Consider the following 15,761-nt stretch of genomic DNA (forward strand, 5'->3'; position numbering starts at 1 on the left):
TATACACACTTCAGTAAATGTGGAATTGCATTGTACATACTATTTTATAACCTACTTCTTTCAGTTTAAAGAATATTGTGTGAATATTTACATGTCATTACAGATTTCTCCAAATCGTTTCACAATGGAAGTGCTGTATTTCATTAATGGTGCAGGCATGCAGTTTTCATCTCAAACTCATCTGTCCTCCAGACTCAACAGACTTTCCACCATCTCTGTCTCTGCTAGTTGGCTCACCATTACCTCAGACTCCCACCCTAGAAACTGAGCTCTTCCCTCCCCTCACATAATTTTAATTATTCAGTTGTTTACCTTCAACTGCATTCAGCCAACCAGCTTCATACCGAATACCTTTACGTGCTTTATCTAATCTTCCTAACAATTTTGTTGAGGCAGGAATTAGGTATGTCTAATTTTAATCTGAATAAGGAAGACCGAAGAATTGATGCCTTTAAATTATGGTGTTGGCGAAGAATACTGAATATACCATGGACTGCCAGAAGAACGAACAAAACTGCCTTGGAAGAAGTACAACCAGAATGTTTCTTAGAAGCAAGGATGGCGAGACTTTGTATTATGTATTTTGGACATGTTATCAGGAGGGACCAGTCCCTGAAGAAAGACATCATGCTTGGTTAAAATAGAGGGTCAGCAAAAAAGAGGAAGACCCTCAGCGAGATGGACTGACACAGTGGCTACAACGATGGGCTCAAGCATAAAAATGATTGTGAGGATGGTGCAGGACCGGCAGTGTTCCCCTCTGTTAATACATCGAGTCACTATGAGTCGGAACTGACTCGACTGCACCTGACAATAACAACAATTTTAAGATGAAGGTGCTCAGCCTTGGAGAGGTAAAGTGACTTGCTGAAAGCTCCTCAGTCAGTAGAGGCTCTCGGGTTTTCTGTGTGTGGTGCTTTCTTTGACTATAATATGGTCCTTGCTCTTATGATGCTCTCAGTCAGGCTATATTCTCCCATCCTTTTTTAAGGCTGCTTGCTTTTGCCTGTGCCTTTAGAGATGAAAAACAGCTGATCGGGGACAGCCCTATAATGTCTTGGGCTTAGTAGATGGCCATCTGCTAGCCATGAGATAGCCTGTTGATCTTGTCTTGCCTCTAGGCAGTCTCTTCACATTTCTTGCCCACATTGCAGAGGAAAAGCTTCCCTTTTGCTTCCTCAGAACATTCTTTCCTTTAACAAATATTTACTGAGTCCATAGCTGGTACCCCCACACTGTTCTGTGTGCTGGGGTTATAGCAATAAACAAAGTCCCTCGCTTGCAGAGCTCACATTGCATTAGGGAGATGGACAATAAAGTAACTGAGACATGTAAGGGATGGTGGTTGGCACCATAAAAAAAACAAAGGTGGTGTAAGGAGGACAGTGATGGTTGGGGGGTAGAATCTTGTTTTTCTGCTCTGAGAACCCATCGCCCTTTCTCACGCCCACCTTCTTGTTCCCATTCCCCAGTCTACCAAGTCGTCAGTCCACAACAGGAAAATGAGATTTTTCACTAGCTTAGTGAAGAAAATATACAGCCTTATGACCGGAAAGGCAAACAATGTGGAATGTAAACTGAGAAAAACCACAGCTTCTGAAAGCAGTGTTTTAGTACATGCTGTTATTGAGTAATGTAACACCCAACCGCATTTTGGTTTCTATACAGCAGTTCCCTTTATCAGAAAGCTAGCTTTCATAGGGCTTATCACTAGTGCTTTGTTTGCCCTTCGCTCACCCTGGCCTCCCTGAATCATATAAAAAGATCAAAGAGAGCCTGGTTGAGATTTCTCTTGCAGGAAGGCAGCCAGCTAAGGGCCCTGGAAAGGACAGTGTCTTTTGTCCCAGTTCATAATGGATTGGCTTCAGCTCCATCCTCTGTCACTTTATCAAGGGGCTGCTTTCCCTTTTGCACTTCTGTTTAATTATCTCTGCACCATGGATTCATTTTCCACTCAATCCAGGTAGGCTTGATGGCTAATTTTGTTCTTACGTTTGTGAATACTATCGTTGGGCAAAAAGCATGGATTAGACTGCAGATATGAAGATTAAATATTTATTACACTTCTTGTTTCTAACTTAGCGTCATTGCCACTGATTAATGATTGCTTAAATGAATATGCATAATGTAGTAAAACTGAATGGGGAATTGACATCATGTCTGTACTGACTCACAGTCAAAGGTTAATAGGTTCGCATTAAATGGGTAAAGGATGACAATAAGCTGTGGGGAGAGATGGAGGTTGAGGTGGTGCAAGATTCCTCAAATGGATACATCTTTGCCAACCGTGTGTCCCAGGTGTTCTGGAGCAGTCTTAATTTTGTATAATTTATCATTTTCAATAAAATTAAATTTTACCAAATATATAACTAAATAGAGTCTGGGTGGCACAGTGGTTAAGAGCTGTGGCTGCTAACCAAAAGGTCAGCTGTTCAAATCCACCAGCTGCTCCTTGGAAACCTTATGAGGCAGTTCTCCTCTGTCCTATGGGGTGACTGTGACTCGCAATCGACTCAGTGGCAGTGGGTTTTTTTTTTTTTTTATAACTAAGTGTGATTTCTAAAATGCCTTTGAACCACTTCTCAGAGAAATGAAATAAATCTTTTTAGCTGAAATATATCTTAGTTTGGGATTCAAAAATTGTCACCAGAGATCTGATGAATTGATTGTAATTTTTTTTTATTATGGTGAAAATATACATATCAAAACATGCCATCCCAACAATTTCTACATGTACAACTCAGTGACACCAATTACATTCCTCAAGTTGTACGACCATTCTCACTGCCCTTTTCCAAACCATTCCGCCATCTTTAACATAAACTCAATCCCCCAGTCCTCCCAAGCAAAAGCTTCCCCTTTCCCCCTCCTCCGATCCCTGGTGGCTACTAAATAAGCTTTAGTTTCCCCATATATGCTTATTTCACGTAAGTGAGATTATGCAGTATTTGTCCTTTTATGTCTGATTTCTTTCACTCAGCATGATATTTGAAGGTTCATCCATGTTGCAGCATGCAGCAGGACTTCCTGTCTCTTTATGGCTGAGTAATATTCCATTGTAATAATTTTTTTTATGTTAAATAAGTTCAATATATTAAAAACGCCCTATTTAAAAAAAATTCTTCTGTGAAATATCTTTTCGTAGAGCTACTGAGCTCTGGCCTGGAGGGGTGAAGAATCCATTGCCGAAGAACCATCTCCTAATAGTTCATAAATTAGGATTTTTATATATTGGGATTTCTTAAATAAGATCTAGCTATACCTAACCATCGGTTAGGATTGCTGAGTTTGATTGGACTGTGGTATGTTATCACGTGTTCGTCCCTGGTTGACGGCCCTTACTTTCGTTTACGGGGATAGGAGGTGGTAGTTGTAAAGAAGTTTCCTGTGAGAAAAGAATCACAAAACAATACATCACAAAACAATACCCCCGTGGAGTTAATGTACGGTTAAGACTACTGGTTTTGGAGTCAGCCTGGTGAGTCCTGGCTCCACAGTTCTTACCAAGTGTCCTTGTGTGGTTTGGGGACTGTAAATGAACTCTCTGAGGTGCTCTTTCCTCATCTGTAAAATGGAGATAATAATGCCTGTTTCATGGGGTTATTTTAAGGATTAAATAAAGATATTCCTTGTAAGGAACCCTGGTGGCCCAGGGATTAAGAGCTTGGCTGCTACCAAAAGGTCGGCAGTTCGAATCCACCAGCCGCTCCTTGGAAACTCTGTAGGGCGGTTCTACTCTGTCCTATAGGGTCGCTACAAGTCGGAATTGACGTAACGGGTTTGGTTTTGTATTCCTTGTAAAGGGAGTAGCAAAATGCCCAGAATAAAATAAGCACTCAGTAATCATATATCCTATCTTGTACATTTTTAGACATTTTCATGTTTATAAATCCCCTGAGGACAACTGCCTTTGGCTGGGAAGGTTGCTTCAGGCGTCCACTTCTGCTATGGAAGGAATATGTGTTCCCCTAATTTTCCCATAGTAGGGAAGTCAAGGCTTGAACACAGTGTTAATTGGAACTGGGAGTTTGGGTGGGGAGTTGGAGGAGTTAACCTGGGGCGTAGGCTCCAAATGGCCCAGGACCTTTCTCTAATAGAGCTCCTCACACAGACAGTCCTACTAGTCTCCCCCAGGAAAGAAAGCAGTTCTCCCAACCTGGCACTGTGCTGTGGTGCTATGATATCCATTCTGTCTTCTTCCAAGACAGATTCGTTTTTTCTTCTGGCAGTCTATGGTATATTCAGCATTCTTCACCAACACCATAATTCAAAGGCATCAGTTCTTCTTCAGTCTTCCTTATTCATTGTCCAACTTTCGCATGCATCTCAGGTGATTGAAAATACCATTGCTTGGGTCAGGTGCACCTTAGTCCTCTTTCTGGGGGACACAATTCACTCCATAACACCAGGTTTTCCTTTTCTTTCAGGTATGTCTTTCTCTTGGCTGGAGGGCACCTCCTGGCCTTGGCTGCCCTGGGTTCCTATGCTGTGCTTGTCTTCATCCCTGCCTTCTGCACTGTGGTTCTGATCCACTCCCTCAGGCCACAGGAAGTCCACAGGTGCACTTTCTTCTTTCAGATGACCTGGCAGACCCTGTGTCACCTGGGTCTGCACTACACGGAATATTATCTTCAAGAGCCTCCTTCCATGAGGTAAAGAATTCTGTTCATTTGGTAGTGCAACAGGCTGTACTGAGCCTACCCAGGGTTTGCCTGCCCCATGTGGTAGTGGAGAAAGCCTGGATGTTGAGTTTGAAGCCTCATTCTTCCACATTTGAACTGCGTGAGCTTGAGCAAGTCGTTTAACCTCTGTCAGCCTCAATTTCTTTTTCTGGAAAAAAAATGGGGATAACAATACCTATCTTGCAAGATTGTTACATTGGGTGTAACGATTGTACGTGTAGTTACATGACTATTAGCTACCACGTGCTGCCTAGGGGTAACACACTGGCACTTAGCCGTGATGAGCGCTGTGCCTGAGGACACTGGGGAGAGGAGGCAGGTGAATCAGGAGCCCCAGAACCCACAGACAAGGCCTGCCTGGATGTGACTTAAGTGCAGTTCGCTGGCCTCAGTGTGGGTGGCTTAGACACACAGTCAGCAGCCTCACTGAATAGCAGGACAGGGATGATGGAAACCTACTGTCCACCTTCACTGCCTTCCCATGCAGCTGCTACAAGGCAGCTGCTTTTACAAGGGTTTTCCTTTCATCTAGACTCAGCTGTTCCCATCGCCCCAGAGAGAAGGGTAGTTGCCCAAACTTGGGGAAAAAAAATCAGGAGCTAATTACAGTCTGGAGAGGTGTTTTCATCAATCAGTCAGGTCATCAGTCTTAGGGGGAAGCACACACATCTGCAATCTTCAGGTCAGATGTTCCTGACTCCCTCTGCTTGTCACCACTGGCATGAGTCCATGGTCATGCAAGAGGATGGAGGCCATAACTTATCTCAGTGGGTCACCTCTCTGATTCTACCCTGCCATTGGTTCACTTACTTTGTCCTCCCTACCACACCCAGAATCCTTTTCTTTATTATGACTATTCTCACTGAAGGCTTCAGGGCTTGTTTCTTTGAAGAAAAGGCAAGATGGCAAGTGGGTGGAGAGTGGGAAGTACTGACTGGGGTGTGGTAAATCAGGATTTTAGTAGGAAGCATTGACCTGATAAGGGCTGGATGAGCAAGTTGGACGGGACCTGGAATGGGAGGACGGCTGAGCCAGAGCTTAACTGGGCGGGAGAGTGAGCAGGATGGGGTGGTATTTGGAGACTGCTTTACCTCCAGAGGAGATCCTGGTGGCGTAGTGGTTAAGAGCTATAGCTGCTAACCAAAAGGTTGACAGTTCGAATCCACCACACACTCCTTGGAAACTGTATGGGGGCAGTTCTACTCTGTCCCATAGGGTCACTATGAGTCAGAATTGACTCGATGGCGTTGGGTTTTGGTTTTTGGTTGCTTTCAGTTTTTTTTTTTTTTGAGTCCCTGGGTGGTACAAACAGTTAACACGCTCAGCTGTTAACTGAAAGGTTGGTGGTTCAAGTCCACAGGCACCTTGGAAGAAAGTCCTGGCAATCTACTTCTGAAAAATTAGCCATTGAAAATCCTACGGAGCACAGTTCTACTCTGACACTCATGAGGTCACCATGAGTCGGAATCGACTCAAAGACAACTGGCGTGTGTGTGTTGTTCTTTATTAGGATAAGTCAAGTGAGGGGATCAGTCATCCTTAAACCCTTAGACACCCAGAAACAGCACTGGTTGGGAAAGAGTGCTGATTTCTCTCTACGGGACACCATACCTATGGCAGCGTGTGTCACAGACATTTTCATTAATTGTTCTCAGCAGTCTTGGCGGCAGGATCTTTTCTGCTCTGTGATGGTGAAGCAGTAATGCAGTAACTCAGGTGACTGGTTAAGAACACACATCAAATTCCTAATGACCCAGTGCACATCCCTGAGCCTCAAGCTTGACTCACCATTCCCTAGAAAAATCCCAAATCGTGGAGAATCTTACAGTCCGGGCTTGGTTTATATTTAAAAATCTTCAACTTTCTGCACTGTCTCCACTAGTATGTTTTTGCTTCTTTTATGGCCAGTTTCTCCCAGGCTATTTCCCAGTGCCCGAGCCTAATCTTTTTAAAGCTATTCTTAGAAATAGTATGGAAACCCTGGTGGCGTAGTGGTTAAGTGCCACGGCTGCTAACCAAAAGGTTGGCAGTTCAAATCCACCAGCTGCTCTTTGGAAACACTATGGGGCAGTTCTGCTCTGTCCTATAGGGTCGCTATGAGTTGGAATCAACTTGATGGCAACAGGTTTGTTTGTTTTAGAAATACTCAAATTTCCCTCCAGTATTCCTTGTCATTCTTATATTTGCAATGATGGATTTGCCCATTTACCTTTTGATCATGCCAGGAGTAGCCCGTGGTTCTGAATTGATCCTGGAGTCTTTGTGAAGCACTGCAGGCCGTCACATGGAACCTGGCTGTTTAGAGCCATCCTTGGTTGGGGGGTCATGTGTGAGGGCCTAGAATGGGAGGGATAGAGTAAATATGTAGTGTTTTTACATTAAAAAAAAATCTCTTTCAGGTACTGCATCACTCTTTCTTCCCTCATGCTCTTGACCCAGAGGGTCACGTCCCTCTCTCTGGACATTGGTGAAGGGAAAGTGGAGGCAGCATCCAGAGGCATCAGGATGAGGAGCTCTTTGTCTGAGCATCTGCGTGAGGCACTGCCCTATTTCAGCTACTTGCTCTTTTTCCCTGGCCTCCTGGGAGGCCCTCTGTGTTCCTTCAAAAGATTTCAGGCTCGTGTTGAAGGATCCAGCTCTTTGGGTCCCAGGCACTCTTTCCGGGCTCTGAGCTGGAGAGGTGTGCAGATTCTGGGACTAGAGTACCTGAAAGCAGCCCTGAGGCAGGTGGTCAGTGCCGGAGCAGGGCTGAGGGACTGCCAGCAACTTGAGTGCATCTATGTCATGTGGTCCACAGCCAGCCTCTTCAAACTCACCTACTACTCTCACTGGGTGCTGGATGACTCCCTTCTGCATGCAGCTGGCTTTGGGTCTGAGTTTGGTCGGGGCCTTGGTGAGGAAGCCTACGTCCCTGACACAGACATTTGGACCCTGGAGACAACCCACAGGATATCCCTGTTCACGAGAAAGTGGAACCAAAGCACAGCTCGCTGGCTCAGGCGCGTGATATTCCAGCGCAGCAGGGCCTGGCCACTGTTGCAAACATTTGCCTTCTCGGCCTGGTGGCATGGCCTCCACCCAGGACAAGTGTTTGGTTTCTTCTGCTGGGCAATGATGGTGGAAGCCGACTACCTGATTCACACCTTTGCCAATATGTTTATCAGATCCTGGCCTGTGAGGCTGCTCTATAGAACTGTCACCTGGGCCCACACCCAGCTCATCATTGCCTATATCATGCTGGCTGTGGAGTTTCGGAGCCCGTCCTTTCTCTGGTTGCTGTGTAATTCTTCCAATAGTGTATTTCCTGTGGTGTACCTTGTTTTGCTTTTTCTCCTAGCAAGGAGAAAGCACAGATGTAACTGACATCTTTCCCTGACGTTCACCTTCTACATCCATGAAGCAGAGCTTTGAAAGTGTCAAATGATGCATTGATGACGTGTATCTTTGAACTTTCCATAATAGAACGTTTTTTGTTTTTTTTTAAGTGTCGAATGTTGTTACGGAATATTATGGGTTGAGTTGATCCCCCCAAATATATGTTGAAGTCCTAACCACCGGATCCTGTGAATTTGGACACAGGGTCATTGCAGGTATAGTAAGTTGATACGATGAGGTCACAGTGGCGTAGGGTTGGCCCTAATCCAATATGTGGTGTCCTTATAAAAAGAAGAGACACACACACTGAGAAACACACAGGGACAAACCCCATGGGATGAGGGAGATAGAGGCTGGAGTTAAGCTGCCACAGGAATGCCTGGGGCTGCCAGAACAGAGACCACGGAGGCACTCTTTCGGAGCCTTTGGAGAGCATTGCCCTGCTGACACCCTGAATTCCCACTTCTGGCCTCCAGAACTGTGAGAATAAATTTCTGCTGTTTTAAGGCACCTATTTGTGGTATTTTGTGATGGCAGCTGTAGGAAAGTAAGGCATAAACGCCGTGTTAGCACACAGCTCAGCACAACAAGCAGCAAGGGCCTCGGGGAGCACAGAACCAGCTGCCGTCAGGTCCGTTTTGACTCCTGGCGACCCTGTGTGTGTCAGAGTGGAACTGGGCTCCGTAGGGTTTTCAGCAGCTGGTCTTTTGGAAGTAGATCTGCAGGCCTTTCTTCTGAGGTGCTTCTGGGTGAACTTGAATCATAAACCTTTCGAATAGCATGAACTGTTTGCACCACTCAGAGAGTTCTTAGTGAGCATCCAAAAAAACCCAAAGCCGTTGCTGTCTAGTTGATTCAGACTCATAGCAACCCTATGGGACAGAGTAGAACTACCCCATAGGGTTTCCAAGGAGTGGCTGGTGGATTTGAACTGCTGACCTTTTGGTTAGCAGCTGAGGTCTTGATTGTGGTGCCCTTAATCTTCATGTTCTGTACTTTTTCTGTTTGTACTCAGTGGCTCAGAGGAGACAGAGTAGATGGTTGGGGTTTCCCAGGGCTGGGGGCCATCAACAGGGAAAGAGCATGAGATGGCGGTGTTAACCCATTGCAAACATGCCACCGAGATGACTATCCTGAGAATCTACCCCGCAGAGGCAAGTGTGGACGAGGAGGGTGCTATAAACTGGGGGAAAATGAAAAGCAATAGAGGTAATAATAGAAAGCAATGTTCCACATTAGCGTTGTTGAGCAAATTATGATCGACTATTACAGAAGTGTTAAAACAAGTGCCTTTTAAGGGGGTGCTTCTGGGGAGCTGGCTACATGGGTGTGTTCAGTTTGTGAAAATTTTTCCAGCTCTACATATGTTTAATTTCATTTTATTTTTTGTGAAAGTATTTCAGTAATTTTTAAGTGAGTACTTCTAATGACTAGGGCAATTCTTAGGAGAAAATGTTAAATTATAAAAAGAGCTTGGTTAATAAAGTCTTTTAAAGTTTAATCTGGGATCCCTGGGTGGCGCAAATGGTTAAGCCCTCGAATACTAGCCAAAAGGAGGCAGTTCTGGCGTTCTGCTTCTGAAAGGTTACAGCCTCAAAAACTCTATGGAATAGAACTACCGTACAACCCAGCAATCCCACTCCTTGGAATATATTCTAGAGAAATAAGAGCCTTTACACAAACAGATATATGCACACCCATATTTATTGCAGCACTGTTTACAATAGCAAAAAGATGGAAGCAACCAAGGTGTCCATCAATGGATGAATGGATAAATAAATTATGGTATATTCACACAATGGAATACTACACATTGATAAAGAACAGTGAGGAATCTGTGAAACATTTCATAACACGGAGGAACCTGGAAGGCATTATGCTGAGTGAAATTAGTCAGTTGCAAAAGGACAAATATTGTGTAAGACCACGATTATAAGAACTTAAGAAATAGTTTAAACTGAGAAGAAAACATTCTTTTGTGGTTATGAGAGAGGGGAGGGAGGGAGGTTGGGAGAGGGGTATTCACTAATTAGATAGTAGATAAGAACTATTTTAGGTGAAGGGAAAGACAGCACACAATACAGGGGAGGTCAGCACAATTGGACTAAACCAAAAGCAAAGAAGTTTCCTGAATAAACAGTGCTTCGAAGGCCAGCGTAGTGGGGGCAGGGGTCTGGGGACCATGGTTTCAGGGGACATCTAAATCAATTGGCATAATAAAATCTATTAACAAAACATTCTGCACCCCACTTTGAAGAGTGGCGTCTGGGGTCTTAAACGCTAGCAAGCAGCCATCTAAGATGCATCAATTGGTCTCAACCCACCTGGATCAAAGGAGAATGAAGGACACCAAGGACACAGTTGATTACGAGCCCAAGAGACAGAAAGGGCCACATGAACCAGCGACTACATCATCCTGAGACTAGAAGAACTAGATGGTGTCCGGCTACAACCGATGACTGTCCTGACAGGGAACACAACAGAGAAGCCCTGAGGGAGCAGAAGAGCAGTGGGATGCAGACCCCAAATTCTCGTAAGACCAGACTTAATGGTCTGACTGAGACTGGAAGGACCTTGGTGGTCATGGCCCCCAGGCCTTCTATTGGCCCAGGACAGGAACCATTCCCAAAGCCAACTCTTCAGACATGGATTGGACTGGACAATGGGTTGGAGAGGGATGCTGGTGAGGAGTGAGCTTCTTGGATTAGGTGGACACTTGAGACTATGTTGGCTTCTCCTGTCTGGAGGGGAGATTAGAGGGTGGAGGGGGTTAGAAGCTGGTGGAAAAGGACACGAAAAGAGAATGGAGGGAGAGAGCAGGCTGTCTCATTAGGGGGAGAGTAATTGGGAGTGTGTAGCAAGGTGTATATGGGTTTTTGTGTGAGAGACTGACTTGATTTGTAAACTTTCACTTAAATCACAATAAAAATTATTAAAAAAAAAAAACAAACTCTATGGAGCAGCTCTACCCTGTACACATGGGGTGGCCGTGAGTCGGAATCGACTCAACAACAACCAAGGACAATGCATAGGGGCACTGTAAAGACCAAAAAGATTACGGGCATTGCAATGACCAATTGCTAGAGAAGAATAAAGTGACATTAGTTAGTAATTATCTCCATTATAATCCCAACTATTGGACGGTAGAGTCAGGTCACTTCCAACAGGTTCTTCTGCACATAACAGAGCAGATCATGCAGGAAGCTTGGTTCTCTGAAATCTCAGGGCTCAGCACTGAGAGGTGAAGGACTAGTGAGTACATCTTATGTGAACTTGCTCAACTGCACCCTATTTCCAAAGCATTTCAAAAGGAAGAGTAAAACGGGCATTAGGACGTCTGCATTTTATTCCTAATCACTGCTGACTCTGATATTACATAGTCATCGTGGTGAAGTGGCCTTCCAGGAGGCTCCAGGAGGCCGAGGTCTGGCTCAGCCCCGGTTTTTGCACTAAACGGCTGTGAGACCTGAATACATGGGGCCCCAAGTTCCCTAGGCTGCCAAAACAGCGTTTAGATAAAATAGCTCTTTCTTTAATTTTTTTTTTTAAGTGAAGGCGTTTGGATTCTGTAAGCACTTTATCATTTTTTAGCACAGTTAGCAGGAAAAGCAAAGCAACCTTCTCCAACCTGCCTTTACTCATCCAACAGGAAGAAATGAAAGAAAATCTGCTCAGTGTCCAAGGCATTTTCTAGTATGTTTCTTTGCTTGTCTCCTACCATATAAAGAAAAACAAACTGATATATATATATATATATATAGTACTTTAGATGAAGGTTTACAGAACAAACTAGCTTGTTTTATGACCTTGGTTAACAACCCCACGACATGTCAACACTCTCCCCTTCTGAACCTTGGGTTCGCTATTATCAGGTTTCCTGACCACTCCTGCCTTCTTTTCCTTGCCCCTGGGCTGTGTGCCACTTTAGTCTCATTTCTAATCTTTGGCTGAAGGGTGAACTTGGGGAGTGATTTCATTACTGAGCTAAAAGGGTGTCCGGGGGCCATACTCCCAGGGTTTCTCTAGTCTCTGTCAGGCCAGTAAGTCTGGTCTTTTTTTTGTGAGTTAGAATTTTGTTCTACATATTTCTCCATCTCTGTCTGGGACCCTCTATTGTGATCCCTGTCAGAGCAGTCAGTGGTGGTAGCTGGGCACCGTCTTGCTGTGCTGGACTCAGTCTGGTGGAGGCCATGGTAGATGTGGCCTGTTAGTTCTTTGGACTAATCTTTCCCTTATATGTTTAGTTTTCTGCATTCTCCCTTGCTCCTGAAGGGGTGAGAACAGTGGAGTATCTTAAATGGCTACTCACAGGCTTTTAAGACCCCGGATGCTACTCACCAAAGTAAAATGTAGAACATTTTCTTTATAAACTATGTTATGCCAATTGAGCTAGATGTTCCCCAAGATCACGCAAACTGATATTTTTGAGTTTCATTAAAAAACAGAGAAAAACAATATTTCTCCAGTACTAATGAAACACTATTAACTTCCATGACTTGTTATTTCCTGAATAATGGTTTTGATTTCTCAACCTGTACTTGGCAGCTGGTAACTGTCAAATACTTATAATATATTAATCTGCTTTAGACCTACCTCACTTCCAGGAACAATTCACAACCATAGCTAGAGATGCCAGATTATTTCTAAGTAAGTGTCTTTGTTTGTTTTGCTTGGTTTTGGTTGCATCTATTTCTGCAGAGGAAACCCCGGTGGTGTAGTGGTTAAGAGCTATGACTGCTAACCAAAAGGTTGGCAGTTTGAATCTACCCAGGCGCTCCTTGGAAACTCTATGGGGGCAGTTCTACTCTGTCCTGTAGGGTCACTATGAGTCAAAATTGACTTGACAGCAACAGGTTTGTTTTTTTGTTTTATTACTGCAGAAATACCTTTTAAGCTACTACAGTTTAGATAATTACACATTTATGTACTTTTTTCCTTGCAGGGAATTTGTGTCATTCATATAATCTGGGTGTTACCGTGGTCTGGTTGCATGACCAATCTGAGTATGTTGAATTGAGTGCCTTCGGTAGGCTCACCAGTGCGAAGTCATATAGGATGGAGTGTTCTGGCATCCTCAATTTACTAATGGGATGTTTTCCACAACTTTGTTTCTAAATTGTTTGTTTACAACTCTGATTGCATTTCTCTACAGGAAGAATATTGTGTGACAAAAACCTAATTGATTCCTAATGGGTGACACTTATTATAATGATCTGAATTCAAGGGAACATGTTCAGGATGGAAGGGAAGTGCAAAGAGAATTTTATTTCCATTTCTTAAATATATAACTGGCCCTGTGGAAACCGTGGTTGGCAGTTTGAATCCACCAGGCACTCCTCGGAAACTTTATGGGGCAGCTCTACTCTGTCCTATAGGGTCGCTATGAGTCAGAATCAACTCGATGGCAATGGGTAATGGGTATGCACATTTTGGAGCCTAGTGGCACAGTAGTTAAGAGCTTGGGTGCTAACCAATAGGTTGGCAGTTTGAATCCACCAGCCGCTCCTTGGAAGCCCTATGGGGCAGTTCTACTCTGTCCTATAGGGTCACTATGAGTTGGAATCAACTCGACGGCAATGGCACCTAACAACAACAATACACTTTTGTAACTTGAATTTTAATTTTTGACTCAATATTCTTTGGCTTACAGAAAAGCTACCAAGAGTAGTGTTCACCCAGCTTCCTATATGTTATCAACTTGCATAAGCATAATACAATCATAAAACCAAGAAATTAACATTGGCTATGTAAAAGTTTTTCACATTAACCAATTAATGTTGGTTAATATTAACTACTAACGTAGGGAGCTTATTCAGATTTCACCAATTTTCCCTCTAAAGTTATTTTTCTGTTCCAGATTCAATGCACGACCCCATGATACATTTATATCTCCTTGTTGTTAGGTGCCGTCAAGTCGCTTCTGACTCATGGTGACCCAATGTGCAACAGAATGAAGCACTTGCCCGGTCCTGAGCCACCCTCACAATCTTTGCTCTGTTTGAGTCCATTGTTGCAGCCACTGTGTCAATCCATCTCATTAAGGCTCTCCTTTTTCTCTGACCCTCTACTTCATCAAGCATGATGTCCGTCTCCAGGGACTGGTCCCTCCTAACATGTCCAAAGTATATAAGATGAAGTCTCCCATCCTTGTTTCTGAAGAGCTTTCTCACTGTACTTCTTCCAAGACAGATTTGTTTGTTCTGCTGGCAGTCCATGGTATATTCAATATTTTTCACCAACACCACAATTCAAATGCATCAATTCTTTGTCTTTCCTTATTCATTGTCCAGCTTTTGCATGCATATGAGGTGATTAAAAATACCCTGGTTTGGGTCAGGCACATCTTAGTCCTTAAAGTGACATCTCTGTTTTCTAACACTTTATAAGAGGTCTTTTGCAGTAGATTTGCCCAGTGCAATACATTGTTTGGTTTCTTAACTGCTGTTTGCATGGGCGTTGATTATAGATCCAGGTAAAATGAAATCCTTGACAACTTCAATATTTTCTCCGTTTATCATGATGTTGCTTATTGGTCCAGTTGTGAGGATTTTTGTCTTCTTTATGTTGAGGTGTAATCCATACTGAAGGCTGTGATCTTTGATCTTCATCAGTAAGTGCTTCAAGTCGTCTTCACTTTCACCAAGCAAGGTTGTGTCTTCTGCATATCGCAGGTTGTTAATAAGTCTTCCTCCAATCCTGATGCCAAGTTCTTCTTCATATAGTCTGTACAGCTTCTCCGGTTATTTGCACAGCATACAGATTAAATAAGTATGGTGAAAGGATACAATCCTGACTCATACCTTCCCTGATTTTAAACCATTCAGTATCCCTTTGTTCTGTTTGAATGACTGCCTCTTGTACTATGTACAGGTTCCTCATGAGCACAATTAAGTGTTCTGGAATTCCCATTCTTCTCAATGTTATCCATAATTTGTTATGATCCACCCAGTCGAATGCCTTTGCATAGTCAATAAAACACAGGTAAGCATCTTCCTCGTATTCTCTGCTTTCATCCAAGCACCATCTGATGTCAGCGATGATACCCCTGGTTCCACGTCCTCCTTAGTGTCTCCTTGGTCTCCTTCAGTCTGGGACAACAGTTCCTCAGTCTCCTTGTCTTTTATGATCTGGACACTTTTGATGAGTACCGTTCAGTTGCTTTGTAGAATGTCTCTCAGATTGGGTTTGTCTGACCCTTTCTCACAATTAGAGTAAGGTTATGCATTTTTGGCAAGAAAATGACAGAAGTGATGCTGTGTTCTTCTCAGTGCATCACATCAGGGGGGACACGATGTAGAGAGACCTTTTATTACTGACGATGTTAACCTTTGGGGCACAACAGGTTCCATTATGTGGTCTTTCTGGCCCTGGGTTTGCAGTCTGCCTCAGATGACTGATTGATCTGCAGATCTGGAGGGAAGCCCTGCCTTGAAATTTTCAAGGAGTTTTCATATGTAACAGCAGATCCCACAGAGACTTGGGGCCTCCTGAGTGACAAAGAGCTGGTAGGAGACTGCCACTTTGAGACACAGGGCCCTGCACTGAGAACCTCCCAGACCTGGTAAAGACCTGTACATGAGTAAAGGGCTGTAACACTGAGCCAGTAACACTGAAGACCTGGAAAAATGATGGCAGCGAGAGAGGCAGCAGAGAGGCCAGAGCGACCAACACAGCAGAGCCAACCCGCAGCATGAGCGGCGAGAC

General features: G+C 43.9%; 1 protein-coding gene across 2 annotated transcripts; it reads left to right on the forward strand.

The window, feature by feature from the left end:
• Positions 1 to 865: 865 nt before the first annotated feature.
• Positions 866 to 15,761, forward strand: MBOAT4 (membrane bound O-acyltransferase domain containing 4). Of its 2 annotated transcripts, XM_023551141.2 has the most exons (3): positions 868 to 1,963; positions 4,428 to 4,652; positions 7,082 to 15,761. In XM_023551141.2, the coding sequence occupies exons 1-3, from the start codon at positions 1,854 to 1,856 to the stop codon at positions 8,043 to 8,045; spliced, it is 1,299 nt and encodes a 432-aa protein (XP_023406909.2). In that variant the 5' UTR covers positions 868 to 1,853; the 3' UTR covers positions 8,046 to 15,761. The 2 variants fall into 2 exon arrangements, with proteins under 2 accessions (XP_064128909.1, XP_023406909.2); XM_064272839.1 differs by lacking the exon at positions 4,428 to 4,652 and having other exon boundaries at positions 866 to 1,963.

Source organism: Loxodonta africana, chromosome 19, assembly GCF_030014295.1.
Source record: "Loxodonta africana isolate mLoxAfr1 chromosome 19, mLoxAfr1.hap2, whole genome shotgun sequence".
Classification (NCBI taxonomy): domain Eukaryota; kingdom Metazoa; phylum Chordata; class Mammalia; order Proboscidea; family Elephantidae; genus Loxodonta; species Loxodonta africana.

Bases quoted from the DNA above. Each gene is read 5' to 3' on its own strand.
- MBOAT4 (XM_023551141.2), top strand. From the start codon at position 1,854: ATGGATTGGCTTCAGCTCCATCCTCTGTCACTTTATCAAGGGGCTGCT. The intron at 1,964-4,427 runs GTAGGCTTGATG...CTTTTCTTTCAG, and splicing joins TCATTTTCCACTCAATCCAG to GTATGTCTTTCTCTTGGCTG. The intron at 4,653-7,081 runs GTAAAGAATTCT...AATCTCTTTCAG, and splicing joins CAAGAGCCTCCTTCCATGAG to GTACTGCATCACTCTTTCTT.